Genomic DNA, 19,997 nt, shown 5'->3' with positions numbered 1-19,997 from the left:
CTTCAAGTTCATTTAACCCCCAGAATAACAAGAAACCATAAAATGATTGTTTTTGTTTTAAGCCACAAAGTTTAAGGGCAGTTTGCTCCACAGCAACAGATAACCGAAACCTATATATATATTTTTTTCTTTCTCTAATTTTATTGAAGTATAGCTGATTTGCAATGTTGTGTTAATTTCTGCTGTACAGCAAAGTGACTCAGTTATACACATATTGTTTTCATATTCTTTTCCATTATGGTTTATCTCAGGATATTGAATATAGTTCCCTGTGCTATACAGTAGGACCTGGTTGTTTCAAAACATATATTGTGTAGTTTTATGTGCATCTGGCTTCTTTATTCAATATTATTTCTATGAGATTTATCCATCTTGTTGCATTATCAGTAGTTATTAATATGCATTGCTTATGCAGTATTCTATTGTATTAATAAGCTACATTTTATTTATCCATTTACTATTGAGGATCTATGTTGTTAAGCCATTTGAGAAAATTTGTGGATATATGACATTTTACCCTAAAATAGTTTGGAATATGTATTTTAAGAATAAGGATGTTTCTCCTACAAAACCAGAATAACATCATCACCTCTAAGATACTTACCATGGATATAATATTATCAAATACACAGTCTGTATTTAAACTTCCCTTGTGTTCCCAATAATGCCCAATTGTAAATGGTTGTTATTTTAAGCTGCTAAATTTTGGTGTCATTTGTTACACAGCAATAGGTAGCTAATGCAGTGAGTATGAGACAATAGAAAATTAATTTCCTTCCTTCTTATTTCTTTAGGTTTGCTCAATTGTTCTTTTTCGAACATTTTAGGAGAATTTTTAAGTCATTTATTTTAAACTTTTTTTGTTCTAAGAAATGTATTTGAAGCTATAAAATTCTAAGTATTCCTTTGTGTCCCACAGAATCTGATAGGTAATGTTTTTACCACCTGGTTCTAAATGAGTAAATTTCTTTTATGAGTACCTTTTAAATCTGTTATTTATCAATATTGTTTTAGTTTGAAAACCATCAGAATTTTAGGTATCCTTTTGTTAGCAAGTTCTTATTTAATACAATATGGATGCTGAATGTAGTTTCAAAGATACTGATACTTTGGAATTTATTGGCATTTTCTTTATGGCATGATGCATATTCTATTTCAGTTAATGTTCTATGTGATTTGAAAAACTATATATATATATATATATATATATATATATATATAGTTGTTGTTTTTGGATGATTCGCTTTTTAAATGAATCTTTCAAATCTTGTACCTGATTTCATTTCCTTTTTTGCTTTCACTACCCTGTAGCTCAGAGCCAGTTGTTTTTCACCCATGGATAGCTGGCTGATCAAAATTGGGCCTGTTAAACTGGCTTTCTGGGGAAAAAACCAAAAAAGTTCTGATGCGTAGCATTGCTGGTTTCTGTAGTATAAATGCTTTCACCACGGTCAATGTCAAGCTACCAATGGTTAACAGTTACCTCTCAAAATTCCTGAATGTTTTACAATCTGCTCCTGTTAGGCTGTTCAAGACAGCTCCAGCACATCTCTTTTCTTTTCTTTTTTTTTTTTTTTTTGCGGTACACGGGCCTCTCACTGTTGTGGCCTCTCTCGTTGCAGAGCACAGGCTCCAGACGCGCAGGCTCAGCGGCCGTGGCTCACGGGTCCAGCCGCTCCGCAGCATGTGGGATCCTCCCGGACCACGGCACGAACCCGCGTCCCCTGCATCGGCAGGCGGACTCTCAACCACTGCGCCACCAGGGAAGCCCTCACTTTTCTTTTTTAAAAGGAGATACTCATGTTGTATATTGTTTTTACCTCTTGGCTTCATTTATTTCTTAACTTTGTCTTTGCTCTAATTGTTTTCTTCCTCTACTCCCCCTTCTCCCCTCCCCCTCCTCTTCCCCTGCCCCTCCCTCTTCTCCCCCTCCTTCTCCTCCTCCTTCTTCTTTTAAAATTGTAAGCCATTATTTTGGAATGAGGGGCATAAGGATGCAGTATTTTGGCCAATAAAGAAAAAGACCACCATCTAATTTTAAAAGGTTTACATCTTAATTCAGTCCTCAAAGTCTTTGCTGTTTTGTGCTGGTTGTGTAATATGTGCAGCTCAGGAGTAACCCGGCTGTCATGAGGATTCATACCTAGAATTAGGGAGCCCTGTCCCTGGCTCTCTCATCTGGGAGATTCCCCTACACTCTCCTGCCCACAGGGGCCTCTTTTCTCCAGCCAGAACGGCAGTGGAGATTCAGTTCAGAAGTGTAGCTCTGTAGCTGCTGCCTGACTTCAGGGCAGAGCCATGAGAGGAAAGAGAAAAAACATTGAACCCTCTTTTTCCCCCCAGAGCGTTGCCTCCCCAAGCTTTGACTCCACAATCCCCCTGCTTTTGTTTATTTTTCAGAGTGGTTTAGTCCTTGCTTTTGTCTACTCTCCAGAGTTCGAGGTGGGGAGTTGTGATCAGCAGGAGAGATAGGCTCTTAAACTATTATGTTAAATTGCAAAATAAGTTAAATCTCGTGGCTAGAAAGAACTCAAGGCTCTAGTAATTTAATTTATTTTTAATTTATTTTTCAGTTTAAACGGTTGATCTAATTTTTATTTGCAATGTACAATTTATTTATTTAACATCTTTATTGGAGTATAATTGCTTTACAATGTTGTATTAGTTTCTGCTGTATAAGAAAGTGAATCAGCTATATGCATAGATATATCCCTATATCCCCTCCCTCTTGAGTCTCCCTCCCACCCTCCCTATCTAGAGGGCTAGATGGTCACAAAGCACCGAGCTGAGGCTGCTTCCCACTAGCTATTTTACATCTGGTAGTGTGTATATGTCAATGCTACTCTCTTTGTCTCCGCTTACCCTTCCCCCTCCCCTAGGCTCTAGTAATTTTAGATTATTTTTCTCCAGACCAAATACACACTACCAAGGACACAGGAATGTCTTAGGGTACTTTGAATTTGTATGTTGAGCCTGAGATCCAGAAAGAAAAGCAGACAGAAGCGTCCTGGGTAGCCTACTAGGATTTCTGTTAAATACACCTCTTAACTGCTCACTTATGAGCAAAATGGCATTGAATGTCAAAACTATAAACCATCTTAGAAGTCACTCAACACCTTCTTTTGACAGAAGAGAAAATGAGGGCTCAAAGAAGGGGAGTAATTTGTCCTCTCACTCAGAAAGTGCCTGGCAACGATAGGACCAGAACTCAGCCTGTTTCGTACAGTTACTCAAATATCTAGTGACGACTTCGAAAGTGTCAAATCATGGGCTGGGCTAATTACTGCAGATTTCAAAGAGGAGATGCTCTATGAAGCTTGCGGGAATAGAAGGTTTCATGTTGTGGTAGAGGAAAGGCATATGGTAAACTAAACCCCACATCTCAGCTTTTGAACTTGCCATGGCTTACTCTTCCTAAGTTCCCATCTATCCGTACACAGAAGTAGTTGTCCTACCTACATAAGACTTTTTTGTTTGGGTTCTAAGAAATGAAGTTTATAAGCATGTAGCTAATGCTGGGTTCAATACATGTAGCTTTTTTGGTTCTTGTTATTATTCTTTGAAATTCACAAGTACCCCCCCCCCCACCAAATATTTAAGTACTTATCAGTTTTTCGTCTCTAACATGAATGAATGCATTATGAAAGGAATTCTCTTCCATGTGAGTTTGCTGGTGCCCTTAGCTAATTCTCCTATGTGTAGCTGTCTTAGCTACCTATGACCTGTCCTGTGTAGAGCTCTTCCTGGTTCTAGTATACACCCCACCTCCCTGCCCACCTCTCTCTCCTGTGGGAAAGATGTTTTAGACCTGGGGACAAAAGAATAAAAAAGATATGCTAACACCTGGGTGGGAAGAAGCCCCCTTCCCAAGCTTCATCTCCCTGAGTGACCATGACCATACCAGCTTCCAGTCCCAGAAAGTTTATTGTAAAATAAAGAAGGGAAGTCTGAGAAAGATTCACTCGTCATAGAATTTCGGCAGCTCGTTGCCCAAGATGACTCGATGTTCCACACCAGCGGCTGTGATCGTGACCAGGTAGATGACGCCCCCACTGGAACCATCCCGGTTCATGGCCAGAGCAATAGCTGCAGAGGGTTTCAAGTTGCAGAGAGGAAGAGAGACTGGCTTAGCTTCAAATATCGTTTCCCTTCCCTCCTGTCCGTATGCCTATGACCACTTTCAGACTTCAGAACCCGTCTCCTAGAGATGCATATTTAGTGGTGGTCAACCAACTTTAAAAAAAAAAAAGTCTTCACATGATGTCCATGGTCTCAATACTCCCGCCATGATTGACTTCAAATTATAAATAGATAAATAAGCAGCTCCCCAACCTTGAATATTTAACCATCAGCTCTTATGCGCGGGCCCAAGCTAGCTCACCACTGGTTTTTGTGGTCACCCTAGATCTTAATCTGGTGTACTCGTAACAATCCTGGTTTATGCCTTTTATCCTGAAAGCCCATCTAGTTTAGCCTTTGTCCTGCCGTCTCTCACTCTCAAAAGTGTCCCAGTTTGGACGTTTTCTGTTTTTTTTTTTTTTTTTTTTTGGCCATGCTGCATGGCTTGCGGGATCTTAGTTCCCCCACCAGGGATCCAACCCGGGCCCCGGGAAGTGAAAGCAAGGAGTCCCAACCACTGGACCGCCAGGGAATTCCCATCGGACATTTAATGGTCACCCACGTATTCCTATTCCTCATACTCTACCTCCTTCCCACATATAACAACACCTGCCCCAGGTACCCTTCCACTTGCTTAGTTACCATTCGTGGTGAAGTGCCTGCACTCCTCCGGGGACATGCCTCGTTTATACGCCGCGTCCACGTAACCGTAGATATAGGTGCTGCCAGAGCCACCGATGGCAAAGGGCTGTCGAATCAGCATCCCTCCCATGGTCCCATATACCTGGGGGAGGCATCCTCAGGTCAGACTCTAGAAGCCTCCCTCCTCTGCTCACCACTGAGACAAGCGGGTGGTGTCCACATTCTGCAGTGAAGCCCCAGCATCTCATGCCCTTCTCCTTTGAGACTATCCTACATTTTCGAGGCAGTGTCTTTGGAACTCTTAGTGAGAATGCCATATGACCTCCATCTCCCTCTCTGCGGGAGAGGGGAACCCTGAGGGAGGGAGGACATTGGGAGAGACTCACCTGGCCTCCTTCGCGTCGGTCCCAGCCTGCTACCATGAGATGTGCAGACAGGTCCTCCCGATACTTATAGGTGATATTCCTCACCACATTTGCAGCAGCCAGAACGAGTGGGAGTTCCTCCATTTCCATTCTAAAGGAAGGGTTAGGAATAGGCAGCAATAATGATTTTCCTGAAGTTCCACCCTCCTGGGCCATTACCATCATCGCTGCCAGGGGAACACCCGAAACCTATAGCTGCAAGGATTCAAACTCTAGCTCCCCTCCCACAAGTGCAGGGGAACAAGAGTCTCACATCACCCACTGGGAAGAAGGTTTCAATTGCTAATTGTTCTCCCTCCTTTACTCTGTCCCACCCCCAGCCCCCAATGACATAATTCTCCTGACTGCCAGAGCCCTGCCCATGTGGGTCAAAGCAGGTAAACTTTACTTCTGCCCTAATGACCTTGGTTTCCCCTACGGTCACCACCTGATATTATGGTGGCCCACGTCCTAATCTTCGTCCCCACTATTTATATTAGGGGAGTGATTTGCCGTTTTTGAACTACTTTCACTCATATGTTTTGATTCTGGAAATAACCATCTGGTGAGGTAGGGCAGGTACTATTAGTCGTCTCTACTCTACAGGTGCAGAAACCAGCTTCGAGAGATTCAAATGCCAGTTCAACACCAATGAAAGTCGGAGGCAAAGCAAGAACTTTTCATTTTCCACAGCACTGCTCCTGGAACAGGACTCTGTATAGGGGTTCACTGGTTGGGGGAACTCTAGGTGGTGTGGACTGGGGACCCCAGAACTTCATACCCATGGAGCTCCAGCTGGTAGGCAGCCATGTCCGCTATGGCCTGAGCATCAGCAGCTGAGCCAGAGAGAGCACAGTAGATGCGCTGGTGCAGGGGGGACAGCTTGTCAAACACTCGGTTCACCACCGCCTCTCTGTCAGGAAGGAGTCAAAAGTCATCAACGTTAGAGATGCCAATTTTTTGCGAAATTTTATTGAAGTATAGTTGATTTACAATGTCGTGTTAATTTCTGCTGTACAGCAAAGTGATTCAGTTATACATATTCTTTTTCATTATGGTTTATCACAGGATATTGAATATAGTTCCCTGTGCTATACAGTAGGACCTTGTTGTTTATCCATCCTATATATACTAGTTTGCATCTGCTAACCCCAAACTCTCAATCCATCCCTTCCCCACCCCTCTCCCCCTTGGCAACCACAAGTCTGTTCTCTACGTCTGTGAGTCTGTTTGGTAGATATGTTCATTTGTGTCATACTTTAGATTCCACATGTAAGTGATATCTTTTGGTATTTATCTTTCTCTTTCTGACTATGCTTAATCTCTAGGTCCATCCACGTTGCTGCAAATGGCATTATTTCATTCTTTTTTATGGCTGAGTAATAGTCCATTATATATATACACCACATTTTCTTTTTTAAAAAAAATTTTATTGGTGTATAGTTGATTTACAATGTTGTGTTAGTTTCAGGTGTACAGCAAAGTGAATCAGTTACATATACACATATATTCACTCTTTTTTTTTTTTTTGTATAAAGACAACCCTCAGAATGGGAGAACATATTTGCAAACGAAGCAACTGACAAGGGATTAATCTCCAAAATATAACGGCTCATGCAGCTCAATATCAAAAAACCAAATAACCCAATCAAAAAATGGGCAGAAGATCTAAACAGACATTTCTCCAAATAAGACATACAGATGGCCAAAAAGCACATGAAAAGATGCTCAACATCACTAATTATTAGAGACATGCAAATAGAAACTACAATGAGGTATCACCTCACACTAGTCAGAATGGCCATCAACAAAAAATCTACAAACAATAAATGCTGGAGAGGGTGTGGAGAAAAGGGAACCCTCTTACATTGTTGGTGGGAATCTAAATTGGTACAGCCACTATGGAGAACAGTATGTAGGTTCCTTAAAAAACTAAAGATAGAACTACCATATGACCCAGCAATCCCACTCCTGGGCATATACCTGGAGGAAAACATAATTCAAAAAGACAGATGCACCCCAATTTTCATGGTGTACCACGTCCTCCTTACCTGTTCCTCTGTCTATGGACATTTAGGTTGCTTCCATGTCTTGGCTACTGTAAATAGTGCTGCTATGAACATAGGGGTGCATGTATCTTTTCGAATTATAGTTTTGTCTGGACATATGCCCAGGAGTGGGATTGCTGGATCATATAGAGAGTTGCCAAAATTTCTGATGTTCATCTTTCGGTGTTTTTCAAATTTATTTCACAAGAGAATGGCTTCAGAGTACATGAAATTTAATGCTTGGATTAAAGCAGGAAGCAAAGAATTGTCTCAAACAAACGAAACACTGCAAGTAATGATCAAAATTAGATTTATTTTCAGGCTTAGATTTTTTTTTTTTTTTTTTTGCGGTACGCGGGCCTCTCACTGCTGCGGCCTCTCCCGTTGCAGAGCACAGGCTCCGGAAGCGCAGGCCCAGCGGCCATGGCTCACGGGCCCAGCCGCTCCGCGGCACGTGGGATCCTCCTGGACCAGGGCACGAACCCACGTCCGCTGCATCGGCAGGGACCACTGCGCCACCAGGGAAGCCCCTCAGTCTTAGATTTTTATAGTAACACAAAAAATACTAAATTAAGCTAAGAATAATCTTCGCCTTATTAATTTTTCTTTGTTATTAACCATATTGAGGACGTTATGTGTTCTGTGGAACATAAAGTAAGTAATATTGATCTAATCCTGTATACTTATCTTGTATGTGAGGAAACTGGCCAGAAGGGAGAAAGACAAACTTAGTTCAACATGTGATGGATCAGAAACCAGAATATCTGCTTGGCAGGACCATCTTTTCTATCTCTAAACATAGATGGAAGGTGGGCCCCTGAAATCTCTATCTCCTAAACCCTTTTCAGACCCAATTCTGTGACTCCCTGGGACGGGCCACATTAGCATCCAGGCCCCAGATTCTTCTCCATGAATTCAGAGACCCAAATACCCACCCAGTATCTTATCATAGTGGCCTTTCTGAAAGGTTCACTCAGTTTCTCCAATGCTTTAGTTTGCCAGTCTTTTTATGAATGGTTAAGAAAAATGTGCACTCGGGGCCATTAGCTTCCTTCCAAAAGAACACACCGGCACTGCTACTCACCCTGCAGACACCCGGGAATCAGATCCCACCACGACGCCCCCATCAAACTCTACCGCCATGATGGTTGTCTGCAGAGACACAGAGGATGGAACGTCAGAGCAGCAAGAGCCTTGATCCCTTCATGTTACAGATGAGGAAACATTCTCAGAATGGGGAGGCGCCTGGCTCGAGGTTATACAGTAATTTAGGCCAGAGCTGACTCCCAGAATGGGATATTTTTCTTCATCTTTCCATTTCCTCTCTTGTCTCTCCCAGCAGCAAGGGAATGTCAGAGCCTGGCAGTGGTATCACACAGAAAGAATGGCATCCCTAGAATCCTTCCACTGTAAAGAGAGAGAGGTGGGATGAGGCTCCTAGGGGCATAAGTGCTCCCTTTGAGTGAAGGGCTCAGGGAGGGCACTTCCAAGTCCCGGTGACGCAGTTCCACAAATGAATTACCTCCGCATGCGTTTGTTGTGTGTACAGATGTGCTACAGACCTCCCCACCCAGCGATTGACCGTGACCTTGGGAAACAAGCTCAAGCCCTTTTTTTGGGCCCACAATCATCCACCCCCCCCCCTTAATCAGAAGTGAGCTCTTTCAGTTTACTGAACAACAGACAACATCTCAGGGGTCAGTGGTTAGCATGGCCACGTGTCAAGGAAGGAGGAAAGCAGCAAGAAACACATGGGACAGTTTAAAGCAGAGGTCTCATTTAAGGATTTCTTATCAAGAGGTAAACAGCCAGGGGAAGAGAGTAGCCAGGGAAAGAGATCTGCACCAAAAGAGGATTTGATTGGGGAGTTTGAGCTGACTTTTTCAGGTCAAGAAAAGAAATTAAACAAAAGAATTAAGGAAGAGTGAAGGAGGATAAAGCTACATTTTAAAACTCCTGTTGAACTGGAAAAAGCCTTAAAGATCCTACAAATGAAGAAACTGAGTCACAGAGAACGCAAATGACTTGTCGAAGGTCACACAGGACTAAAACCCATGTCTACCTCCCATGCTTTGTTTTAACTTCTACTTCTTATTTTTCACTGCTCATCTGGCAGTGAGGAGAGATTTTCTAATTTATAAATGGTTTTACGGCTATACTTCTCACCACTCCATAAATTACTCTGGCTTCCAGGGATGCTGGCCGAGTGTTCATTTTTTTTTTTTTTTTTTTTGTGGTACGCGGGCCTCTCACCGTTGTGGCCTCTCCCGTTGGGGAGCACAGGCTCCGGACGCGCAGGCTCAGCGGCCATGGCTCACGTGCCCAGCCGCTCCGCGGCATGTGGGATCCTCCCGGACCAGGGCACGAACCCGTGTCCCCTGCATCGGCAGGCGGACTCTCAACCACTGCGCCACCAGGGAAGCCCCGAGTGTTCATTTTGACATACTGATTCATCATGAATAGTACAGCAGAGAACAGAGGCAACCCCATCCAAGAGGTTATTCCTATATAACAAAGCTGCCCCAAAGCTAAGCTTGGTGGTAGAAGTTTGAGAGCAGAAGCCAGCCTGCCTTGGGCTGCCATCTGCCCCACGGGTCCAGCCTGGGCAAAAGTCGTCCAGCAGGTTGTGGAGGTGGGTGGGGAAGACATAGGGAAGGGAGCACGGTGGCACCTGGGCCAAGTAGGAGCCTTCCTGGGCCAGGCTGGGGAAGGGCCCCTCCAGCTCACATGGAACCCCCATTATCAGTGCTGGGGCTATGTTACCCACGGGCTAGTTTATCAAAGGTCTGTGTGATGCGTCCCTTCTCAATCAGTGCCCATACTCCCCTCTCTCAAGTGCTGTCCTACTTAACCCAGGGCACCGTTTCCTTTTCTCTGTGCACCTTCTCCAACCCCCTCCCTTGATTTAACCAGCCGCTCTCTCTAGCCCAGAGTGAAAGCGAAAGCGCTTTAGGGCAGCTTCCCCTTAACGCTTCCAGCTCAGAGCCAAAGTACACCTTCTCTGCCTGCCTCCCGTGCCCAGTCCCTTCGCGGACCCCTAGACGACCCCTTCAGAATACAGACGCCCGTGTTCATTTCGGGATGTGAGCACTGGCTGCTACAAGCTATCTCCCCACTCTTGTTAGTCTCCAAATTTACTCTTTGGCGCTTCCAGGGTCCCCCTATCGCTCTACTTCCTCCACCCCTCCGCTAACCCTCAAGCCCAGACTCATTACCCCGGTGTGGACTTCTCTGGCCCGGGGTAAGTCTCCGGTGGGTGCTCCCGCTCGCAGCATCCCTGCGCCGCGCTCCTCGCCGCCTGGTGCACTGGTTTGCGACCTGGGACAGCGCGCCACTCACTGCCTACAGCTCCTCCCCTTCTCCACGCCCGCCAGGGGGCGCCCGGGTCCATGCCGTGAGGCTTCGCATCCGGGCGCTAACTTGCGCGGGGCAGAACTGCCCGGAGACAGATGACGTAGGCACCCCGCCCAGAGGCTGGAGTGAGAAAGTCGCGGCAAGTGGGTCCCGCAAGTGGAGGCGAGGACAGCAGGGTCGGGTGTTGGGAATGGAGAAGGTGGAGCACCAGGGCTGCTCCCCTAAATCTCGGATCTGATGTCGACGCCCTCCTCCCACATAGTCCGGGCGGGCCGCCTTCGGAGTGGGTGGGTCTGCGGAGCCGGAGGCGCTTTCGTTTTCCCTTTACCGTAAACTGCTCACTTCAGGCCAGCGCCGGCGGGCTCGGCGGGTTCCCGGGACTTTCCGAAGCCCCGACCCGCCCTGCTCCCTCCCCGGCGCGGTCCGGGGGCCCGCCCTGCTACGACTCCAACAGCGTCCAGAGACTAGACTCCGTCCTGGCGAGGACGGCGAGAGTCCCAGGACCTGGGCCGGCCTCGAACCGCGCGCGCCCATGGCCTGCTCGGAGTCCCCCGCTCCCTGCGGGTGTCTCCGCCTCTCCCTCGCGTGCCTGTGGACAGCGCTGCTGCTCCTCGCCGACTGGATGCTGCTCCGGCTGGCGCTGCCTCGAATAGCCTCCCTGCTGGTACCCCCTGCGCTGCCGCTGCTCAGTGTCTGGGTGGCGGGCCTGAGCCGCTGGGCGGTACTGTGGCTGGGAGCCCGAGGCGTCCTCGGGGCAGCGCTGGGCTTCCGGAGAGAAAGCGCAGGAGTCCAGGGATGGCTGGCTGCTTTGGAGCCGCTGGCGGCGGCGCTGGGCTTGGCTCTGCCGGCACTTGCCTCGTTCCGAGAGCTGCGCTCGTGGGGAGCCCCCGGGGATGCTCACAGCACTCGGCCACTGCACTGGGGGAGTCGCCTGGACGCCTTTGCGCTCAGCTACACGGCGGCACTGCCCGCGGCCGCCCTGTGGCATAAGATCAGGAGCCTTTGGGTGCAAGGAGCTCACGGCGCTTCTGGAGTGGCGATGAGACGGCTTCTAGGCTTCCTGGGCCCAGAGATACAACGCCTGCCGCTCCTTCTGGCCCTGGTGGTACTCTCCTGTCTTGGTAAGGGGGATGCAGGGGGAGAGGGATGAGGCTAGAGGACTGGGAAGGAATCGAGAGTAATGGTCAGTGAAATAGATTGGTATGAGTTCTCGGAAATGTGGATGAGGGGAAGGGGACCCAGCTCAGGTCTTGAGAAGAGCCCCCACTCCCCACCCCCGTGGAGAGGGAAGAGCCCTGTACTGGGTAGGAGTCAGGAGTCCTGGACTCCAGGGCTGCCCCGGGCGTTGCTTCACTGGCCACCTTGGACAAGGCCTTTCCTCTGGGGCAGACCATCCTATGATCCCTAGCCTTCCTCATCCAACCTCTAAAGGTCTTGTGGGCCACAGGGTTTTGAGTTCCCAGGTGGCCCATTTAGGTGTAGATTGTGTCTTTCTGCCACTGCCCTCCAGGATTATGGGGAAAGGTGAAAGGAGGGTGGGCCGGGGGTCGTCTGGTTAGAGCTGACCTTCTTAGACTTGATATTTCTCTCCCTCCCCAGGGGAGATGGCTGTTCCATTCTTCACGGGCCGTTTCACGGACTGGATTCTACAAGACAGGACAGGCGCTGCCTTTGCGCGAAACATAACTCTCATGTCTGTCCTCACCATAGCCAGGTCTGGGGGCTGAAGTTGGAAGGCTGGGGATGGGGGAACCCTGAAAAAGAGGGAGTTGAAAGTTGGGGCTACCGTCTGGAGTGCATTTCTGGGGGGCCCCCTGACCGTGCCTGGCCCTCCTTCTCTGTCTCCTTCTAGTGCAGTGCTGGAGTTCACGGCTGATGGAATCTACAACAGCACCATGGGCCGTGTGCACTGCCACCTGCAGGGAGAGGTGTTTCGGGCTGTCCTGTGCCAGAAAACAGAGTTTTTTCAAAAGAACCAAACAGGTTTCTCATGAAACTCTTTTCACTATGCATCCACTTACTGTTTATATCCCCATACATATTTTTACTTATAACCTTGATCCTCCTCTCACACAACAACGTCGTCATGTCTTATTCTTGACGTACCTCAAGAGCAAAATACATATACTTCCTATTTGCAGAAAAACCTAGTGTTTCCATCCAAGATTTTCCCACAAATATATCCCTCTGTGTGTATTTAGATAGAAACGACAGGAATCTCAAACCTGGAAATTTTGAGATCACAGAGTCCAACCACCTCGTTTTACAGAGACGGGAACTGAGGCCCAGACCCTAAATGCCAACACTTGCATAGACACGTATGGATAGAGATGAACTTGGGAATAGAAGCCATCTCTTGATTCCCAATCCAGGACTTGCTACAGTTTCCTGGACTGCTTTCTAGCAGCACCTTCGTTTTTCTCCAGCTCTGTTATATGATCAGTTTAAGTTTTTCCTGCCTATGTGCAGGGGATATACAAGTTCTTTAGAGAACAAAAATCTGTCAGAGAATTAGAAATTCACAAGCGCATCAATTTCTTTAGAGTTAAAAGGAAGGTCTTTGACCAGGCTTTTCCTCTGGAACCCATTCTCCTTGAGTTGAGAGTCCAAGCCTCCCTAAACCACTGACCTTGTTTTCCAGACCTGCTTAGAACCCCTCCCCCTGGCACCCTGGCTCATTGCCAGTCCCTCCCATCACTCTGAGTTTCTCACTCACTCACTCTCTTCTCCTCAACCCTTGGCAGGTGCCATCACATCTCGGGTCACAGAGGACACGTCCACCGTGAGTGAGTCTCTGAGTTCGGACCTGAGCCTCTTTCTGTGGTACCTCTGCCGTGGACTGTGTCTCTTGGGGCTCATGCTCTGGGGGTCCCCGTCCCTCACCATGGTCACCCTGCTCGCCCTGCCACTACTTTTCCTTCTGCCTGAGAAGCTGGGAAAATGGCACGAGGTATGTCCAGGGAGTTGCCTCAACCTATACTGACCCTCATCACCCAGACTTGGTGGGCTCTCCTCACAGATTTCTTTCCTGGCACCTTCGCTGATTCTTCATCTTTTTGAAACTCCTTGTCCACGTTCCTGGATTGCTCAGTGTTGATCTTCACCTTCTCTGTGTCTTCTAATGTCTGCCTACCGTCTGTCTTTAAGCATATGATCACCGAGGTTGGGATTAACGGATACACACTACTATATATAAGATAGATAAGTAACAAGGACCTACTGTATAGCACAAGGAACTCTACCTAATAGTCTGTAATAGCATATATACGAAAGAACTCTGGAAGAGAATAGATACGTATGTATGTATAACTAAATCACTTCGCGGTATACCTGAAACTAATATAATATTGTAAATCAACTGTACTCCAATATAAAATGAAAACTAAAAAAAGGAATATGATCACCAGTCTCAAGAATATAATCCTCTATGACCCTTCTGAGTCACCTTCCTCTTCTCTGTATCTCTTTAGTATCCGTGGGGGATATAGCTGTGTCCCTTTCTCTCCTGTCTCTCTGCCCTTTCTCACCTTTAATCTGCAATTGGATAACTCAGGTCCTAGCGTCCCTTATGGTTTGCCAACCACGTGTGACATCTCTTGTCCATGTCTCCACAGGTGCTGGCAGCACAGGTGCAGGAATCTCTGGCAAAATCCAGCCAGGTGGCCATTGAGGTGCTGTCAGCCATGCCTACAGTCCGGAGCTTTGCCAACGAAGAGGGTGAGGCCCAGAAGTTCAGGCAAAAGCTGCATGAAATGAAGACACTCAACCAGAAGGAGGCCCTGGCCTACGCGGTCAACCTCTGGACCACCGGTGTGAGCACCTGGGGATGAATGCCTATTCCCTGGTCCCCTTGGCAGGGGACTGCTTCAGTGCCATTCCCTGTCCCATGACCCTGCTCCACACTCTTCCTCCGCTGGGCAATGGTGGGTTCAGTGTCTGTATCCCAGCAACCAGAGGCTCCATGACCCCACTCAGTGTTCCTAACCCCCTCCCTCTTTAGGCATGCTAGAGGGCTTCCTTTACGTAGGGTGCACAAAATCTCCCCGACCCCCTTTGTAGGAAAGTACCAAGTCTTCCAGTCCCAGGGCCTTCCTTTGCCTCATGGGGGGGTGCTCAGGGAGCTATACATTCCTGCACCTGGGCCTGCTTCATGCCTGAACTATGCGGATGTACTCCTGAGAGCCATGGGAACAGCGGAAGCCAAGGATGCGGGGCATCTTGTGATATAATTGACAGAGAACTAGATCAGCGATCAGAAGTTCCTGCCTTGATGCTGCCATTTACTAGCGCTGGGACCACGGGCTAGTAACTTACTTTCTCTGAGACTTTTTTCTCATTTTAAAAAAATGGGAGTAATATAACCTAGTTTATAGGGCTCTTGATATGAATGTTAGATGACATTACATTCATAAAAGCCTTTTGTGAAGAGCACGACGCTCCCCAAACAAGGCACTACTGGTGATGGTGATGGTGATAGTTGACTTCTATCATGGGTGACCGAGTGAGACTCCATGGCACGCTATGGTTCATTCTTTAATACCTATTGAACCCCCTGAGTTACTGGCAGAAATGGGACGCTCTCTCTCCTTACTGTTAATGATTCTGGATCTTTGCACCAGAATTTTAGGTTTTCCTCCCACAGTCCCTTTTCTCTGTGGTCTCCACAGATCTCAGGATTGCTGCTGAAGGTGGGAATCCTGTATTTTGGTGGGCAGCTGGTGACAAGTGGGTCTGTAAGCAGTGGGCACCTGGTCGCCTTTGTTCTTTACCAGAACCAGTTCACCACAGCTGTTGAGGTGAGGTCCTTCCGTTCTCACTCCCCAGTGCTTTTCCTTCCCCTGTGCCGTCACCATCTGAATCACTTTCCTTCCCTCCTTTGCCCTTCTCACATCACATAACCCTGGTAACAGATTGGGTCCCTCCCATCCCCCGCCTCACTATTCATACCTCCCCTCCAGGTACTGCTGTCCACCTATCCCAGGCTACAGAAGGCTGTGGGCTCTTCAGAGAAAATATTTGAATACCTGGACCAGATCCCTCACTGCCCAGCCAGTGATGTGTTCACTTCCTTAAAGTTGCAGGGCCTCGTCCAGTTCCAGGGTGTCTCCTTCGCCTACCCAAACCGTCTAGATGTCCCAGTGCTGCAGGTACAACCTACCAATCCCTGTATTCTACCAACCTCACCCTCAACTCGACCACCTTAAATTTTCTCCCTGCCTTCAACCTGCTTAGCACCAGGTTTAGGTAGAGCTTCCCTCACCCTTCAGAGGCAAAGACAAGATCACGCGTTCCATAAAACTGCCCCCAAGCTCAAGGACCAGGCTGGATTTCCAAGAAGAATGGAAGAGGAGGCTCTCAGGGAGAAGGCTCTCCCATCCTAAGGCGTCATGGAAGCAAAAGCTGTGTCTCCAGTCTTCCTTTTTCTTTCCATCTGTGGTTTGGAATGTGATTGTTTTCTTTTTTCTCATGCTCTCTGAGATTGCGTGTGTGGCACAGTGGTCTTAGTGTTTGCCTTTGTCTTTGTTTCATCTTCCGTCTCTACTCCATGGGGAGGTGTCTGTGCATGTGGAAGGGGAGTAGTTGCTGTACTTCACCATTTTCCTCCTCTCTTCTCTGGGGGAAGACATTGACAAGACAACGTAACAAGACAATGACTGACAGGTCTCAAGCTTAGGGGCCTCCGGCTGCCTCTTAGTGTGTGTGGTTCTCTGGCTTCCAGGGGTTGACGTTCACCCTTCGTCCTGGTGAGGTGACGGCGCTGGTGGGGCCCAATGGGTCTGGGAAGAGCACAGTGGCTGCCCTGCTGCAGAATCTGTACCAGCCCACCGAGGGGCAGGTGCTCCTGGACGGGGAGCCCCTTCCCAAATATGAGCACTGCTACCTGCACAGACAGGTGAGCTAGAAGATGGCATGGGGGAGGGCAGGGAGCCTCAAGTCAGAAGAGCATTCTTACCGAGCACTCTGAACAGAGCGCTAGGAGACCTTAGGTGGAGGTGAGCGCGTGGTCAGGAGAGAGGCTGTGTAATTTTGTGATATGCTTCCAGTAGAGATTCTCAGTCTTCAGTCTCTAGAGAACCACACTCCTGTGTTCCTTGTTCTATGACTCTGCATCGTATTTTGTCCCAGGTGGCTGCTGTGGGACAAGAGCCACAGCTATTTGGAAGAAGCTTTAAAGAAAATATTGCCTATGGCCTGGTCCAGAAGCCAACCATGGAGGACATCACAGCTGCTGCAGTGGAGTCTGGAGCCCACGGGTTCATCTCTGTACTCCCTCAAGGCTATGACACAGGTGCTCTCTCCACTCACATCACCACCCAGACATCTTTACCTTCCTTGTAACCCCAGTAGTCTTGCCTTGATTCCTTAGCTCCCCCCACCCCACTGACATCAATTTGAAGTTGTAAGATCTTGTTCCTATGGCTCTTTTATCCTCATGTCCTCAGAACTCCTTTACCTTCCCAGAACCTTCTCTATCTTGCTGCATCCATCAGTCCTTGGTGTGCGTGTACGTGTGCGTGTGTGTGCGTGTGCTTATTCAGCTCTCACCTTGGCCCTTGTCTCTGCAGAAGTAGGTGAGGCTGGGGGCCAGCTGTCAGGGGGTCAGCGACAGAGAGTGGCCTTGGCTCGAGCCTTGATCCGGAAACCGTGTGTACTCATCCTGGATGATGTTACCAGTGCCCTGGATATAAACAGCCAGTCCTGTGTAAGAGAGTCATCATCTTCTTTTTTTTTTTTTGCGGTACGCGGGCCTCTCACTGTTGTGGCCTCTCCCGTTGCGGAGCACAGGCTCCGGATGTGCAAGCCCAGCGGTCATGGCTCACAGGCCCAGCCGCTCCACGGCATGTGGGATCCTCCCGGACCAGGGCACAAACCCGTGTCCCCTGCATCGGCAGGCGGACTCTCAACCACTGCGCCACCAGGGAAGCCCGAGAGTCATCTTCTTAATGCCTATTTCCCATCCAGTCCTCCTTCCTTCACTCATCCTTTGTTATTATATTAACATCATAATTCTCCAAACTGGTCCTTGCAATTCTCAGTTCCCGTTAGCTTCTCCCCAAGATGCCTAAAACCAGTTAAAAGAGATGATCTATAGACCCTGAATCTGTGAAGCCAAACATAAGCAAAAGACCGCCCTCATAATACTAATATGAATTGAACTTTTACTATGTGCTGGACGTGCTGGATGTGGTCTCTTGCTCACTTATTCGTCATGAATGCTTGTGAGCTGGGTGTTGTTACCCTCATCCAACAGATGATAAAACAGAGGCTAAGAGAGGTTGAATAACATGCTCACTGTCATTCAGCTATTGAATAGCAGAGCCTGGACCCCAATTCAAGTCTGCCTGACTTGAATGCTCATGCTCTTTACTAGTAAGTTATATTTCCTTAAAAGAGAATTTAAAAATTAGAGAGGAGAGACTATTCAATACCTTTCACTCTTTTCTTATGGGTTTCACCCTAGGGCTCTTTCTTTCATTACTTTAAAAAAAATTTTTTTTGTTGGAGTATAGTTGATTTACAATGTTGTATTCGTTTCAGGTGTACAACAAAGTGATTTTTTTTTTTTTTAGATTTTTTTTCCCATATAGACCATTACAGGGTACTGAGTAGAGTTCGCTGTGCTATATAGTAGGTTCTTATTAGTTATCTATTTTATATACAGTAGTGTGTGAATTCCAATCTCCCAGTTTAGGCCTCTTTCTTTTATTCCACCGTTGCCACCTCATGTAAACAGCCCTTCATAAATCAAAGGTTTGACAGAGAAGCACCCAGAAGGAGAATCTTCAGTTTCCTTTGGGTTATTGGCAGAGGTGGCAATGATCCTGGCGAGGTCTGTCCCAGCTCTGGAAACACAGATGTCTCCCTGAGCTGGGAGTGGTCCCCTGGTCTGACAGAGTGTATGTTTTTTCTCAGGTGGAGGAGCTCCTGTATAAAAGCCCTGAGCGGTGCTCTCGGTCTGTGCTTCTCATCACCCAGCGCCTCAGCTTGGTGAAGCAGGCTCACCACATCCTCTTTCTGGAAGGAGGCACCATCATTGAGGCGGGAACCCACCAGCAGCTCATGGCGAATAAGGGACGCTATTGCACCATGGTTCAGGCTCCTGGTGGGTCAGGTGCTCCAGAATGAAAGACTCCTCAGATCTGCACACTCCATCTCCTTCCCTTTTTCCCTCCTCTCTATAGTGGAGAGTTTGAGAACAAAGGTCTTACCAGAGTTGCAGAGTGGGCAGCTGCTACTTGGAGGGGTGACATTCTAAAACGTAACCCCTGAGGTGATGCCTGAAATTTTGCCATGAGTGTTAGCTGCTCTCCAAGCTCCTCTTGGTTATACAGATTTCCTGGAAGAAAACAGGCTTCAGAACTCCTTAGTGTAACTGGGTTTGGAGCCAGGGTTGGTGTGGCTAGCATGAGAAATATTTAGAATACACAGAAATGGAAGGTCAGCTCCTTTTCAACCTCACCCGAGGCATATGCTGGCCCATAAATACCCTGTGGTTTCTTGATATTTATAATAAAATTGGTGTCTTGTACTGTGGTTTCTCGTGTTTTCAGTGGACCAAGTGGCCCACCGACCATTGCAGCGCCATTTTCAGGAGCTGGGTCCCTCCCTCCTTCAACATCCTCAGTGTTTCCCAGCCCTGAGTGTGCCATCTTTTCCCTTAAGTTTTCTATTTCCTATGGTTGCCCCCTTCACTTCTCCATCCCCCTGTGCCCACCCCCAAGGATGAACCAAACGGGGATACGGTGTCCTCCAGCAGGCACCAGCAGCTGCAGTGCCTCAGAGCCCGGAGATGGAGGATGGAGGATGAGCACGTCTAGAGGAAGTTCACCACCTCCTTCGCTTGCCCACCCCGGTCCGTTACAGCAGGGCTCGCCGGATTCTGCAGTGGCACCTGCCCCGGTAACTCAGCGTAGCGGGCGGGGTGGTCTAGTAGATCTCTTCCATTCAGGGAGGGCCGTGGTCATGTGACGTCAACAGTTGCCGGGCAGATTAGGCCAACTCAGGTTGCAAGGAGAGGCGGGTTTTAGAGACGTTGAACAAGACAGTGCTCAGTCAAGCAAGAATTACGCAAGTAGGTGCGGTCAGAAAGGGCAGTTCTTGTGGGTGGCTACAGGTCAGGGAGACCGTCGAACTGGGAGAGGCCCTAGGAGGGACTAGGTCGAAGGATTCAGAGGCTGCACCCTCTCCTTGGTGCTCCCTTCCCCCAAACGCTGCAGGTGTATTCTATTGCCTGTCTCCCCAAGACCTGTCTGTCCTCAAGACTCAGTGCCCCCACGTACTCCTATCCCTCCCCTACTTCTATAAAGCGATGCTCCTAGGCACACCCCTCCCCCATTCCCGGTTTGAAACTGCTCCCAGGTTCTCACTGACTTCCAGATTTCTGGTTAAGGCTACGCTTTTGATGCTATGACCCCTGCCCACCCCATAA

General features: G+C 48.0%; 2 protein-coding genes across 2 annotated transcripts; one reads left to right on the top strand and one right to left on the bottom strand.

Annotated features, from left to right (window-relative positions):
• Positions 1-3,903: 3,903 nt before the first annotated feature.
• PSMB9 (proteasome 20S subunit beta 9) lies at positions 3,904-10,520 on the bottom strand. The gene is made up of 6 exons (XM_082848578.1): positions 10,429-10,520; positions 8,298-8,365; positions 5,947-6,078; positions 5,148-5,277; positions 4,762-4,903; positions 3,904-4,086 (listed from the first exon to the last, which is right to left on the bottom strand). The coding sequence occupies exons 1-6, from the start codon at positions 10,486-10,488 to the stop codon at positions 3,959-3,961; spliced, it is 660 nt and encodes a 219-aa protein (XP_082704704.1). The 5' UTR covers positions 10,489-10,520; the 3' UTR covers positions 3,904-3,958.
• Positions 10,521-11,099: 579 nt separating this feature from the next.
• On the top strand, positions 11,100-19,081 carry TAP1 (transporter 1, ATP binding cassette subfamily B member; the record flags this gene model as incomplete). Its single annotated transcript, XM_082848567.1, has 11 exons — positions 11,100-11,688; positions 12,167-12,281; positions 12,420-12,550; positions 13,312-13,517; positions 14,182-14,379; positions 15,235-15,363; positions 15,526-15,714; positions 16,287-16,460; positions 16,694-16,856; positions 17,134-17,270; positions 18,482-19,081. The coding sequence occupies 11 exons, from the start codon at positions 11,100-11,102 to the stop codon at positions 18,692-18,694; spliced, it is 2,244 nt and encodes a 747-aa protein (XP_082704693.1). The 3' UTR covers positions 18,695-19,081.
• Positions 19,082-19,997: the final 916 nt, after the last annotated feature.

Source organism: Leucopleurus acutus (genome assembly GCF_964270905.1).
Source record: "Leucopleurus acutus genome assembly, chromosome: 10".
NCBI classification, from domain to species: domain Eukaryota; kingdom Metazoa; phylum Chordata; class Mammalia; order Artiodactyla; family Delphinidae; genus Leucopleurus; species Leucopleurus acutus.
This window is presented reverse-complemented; position numbering and strand designations above follow the sequence as displayed.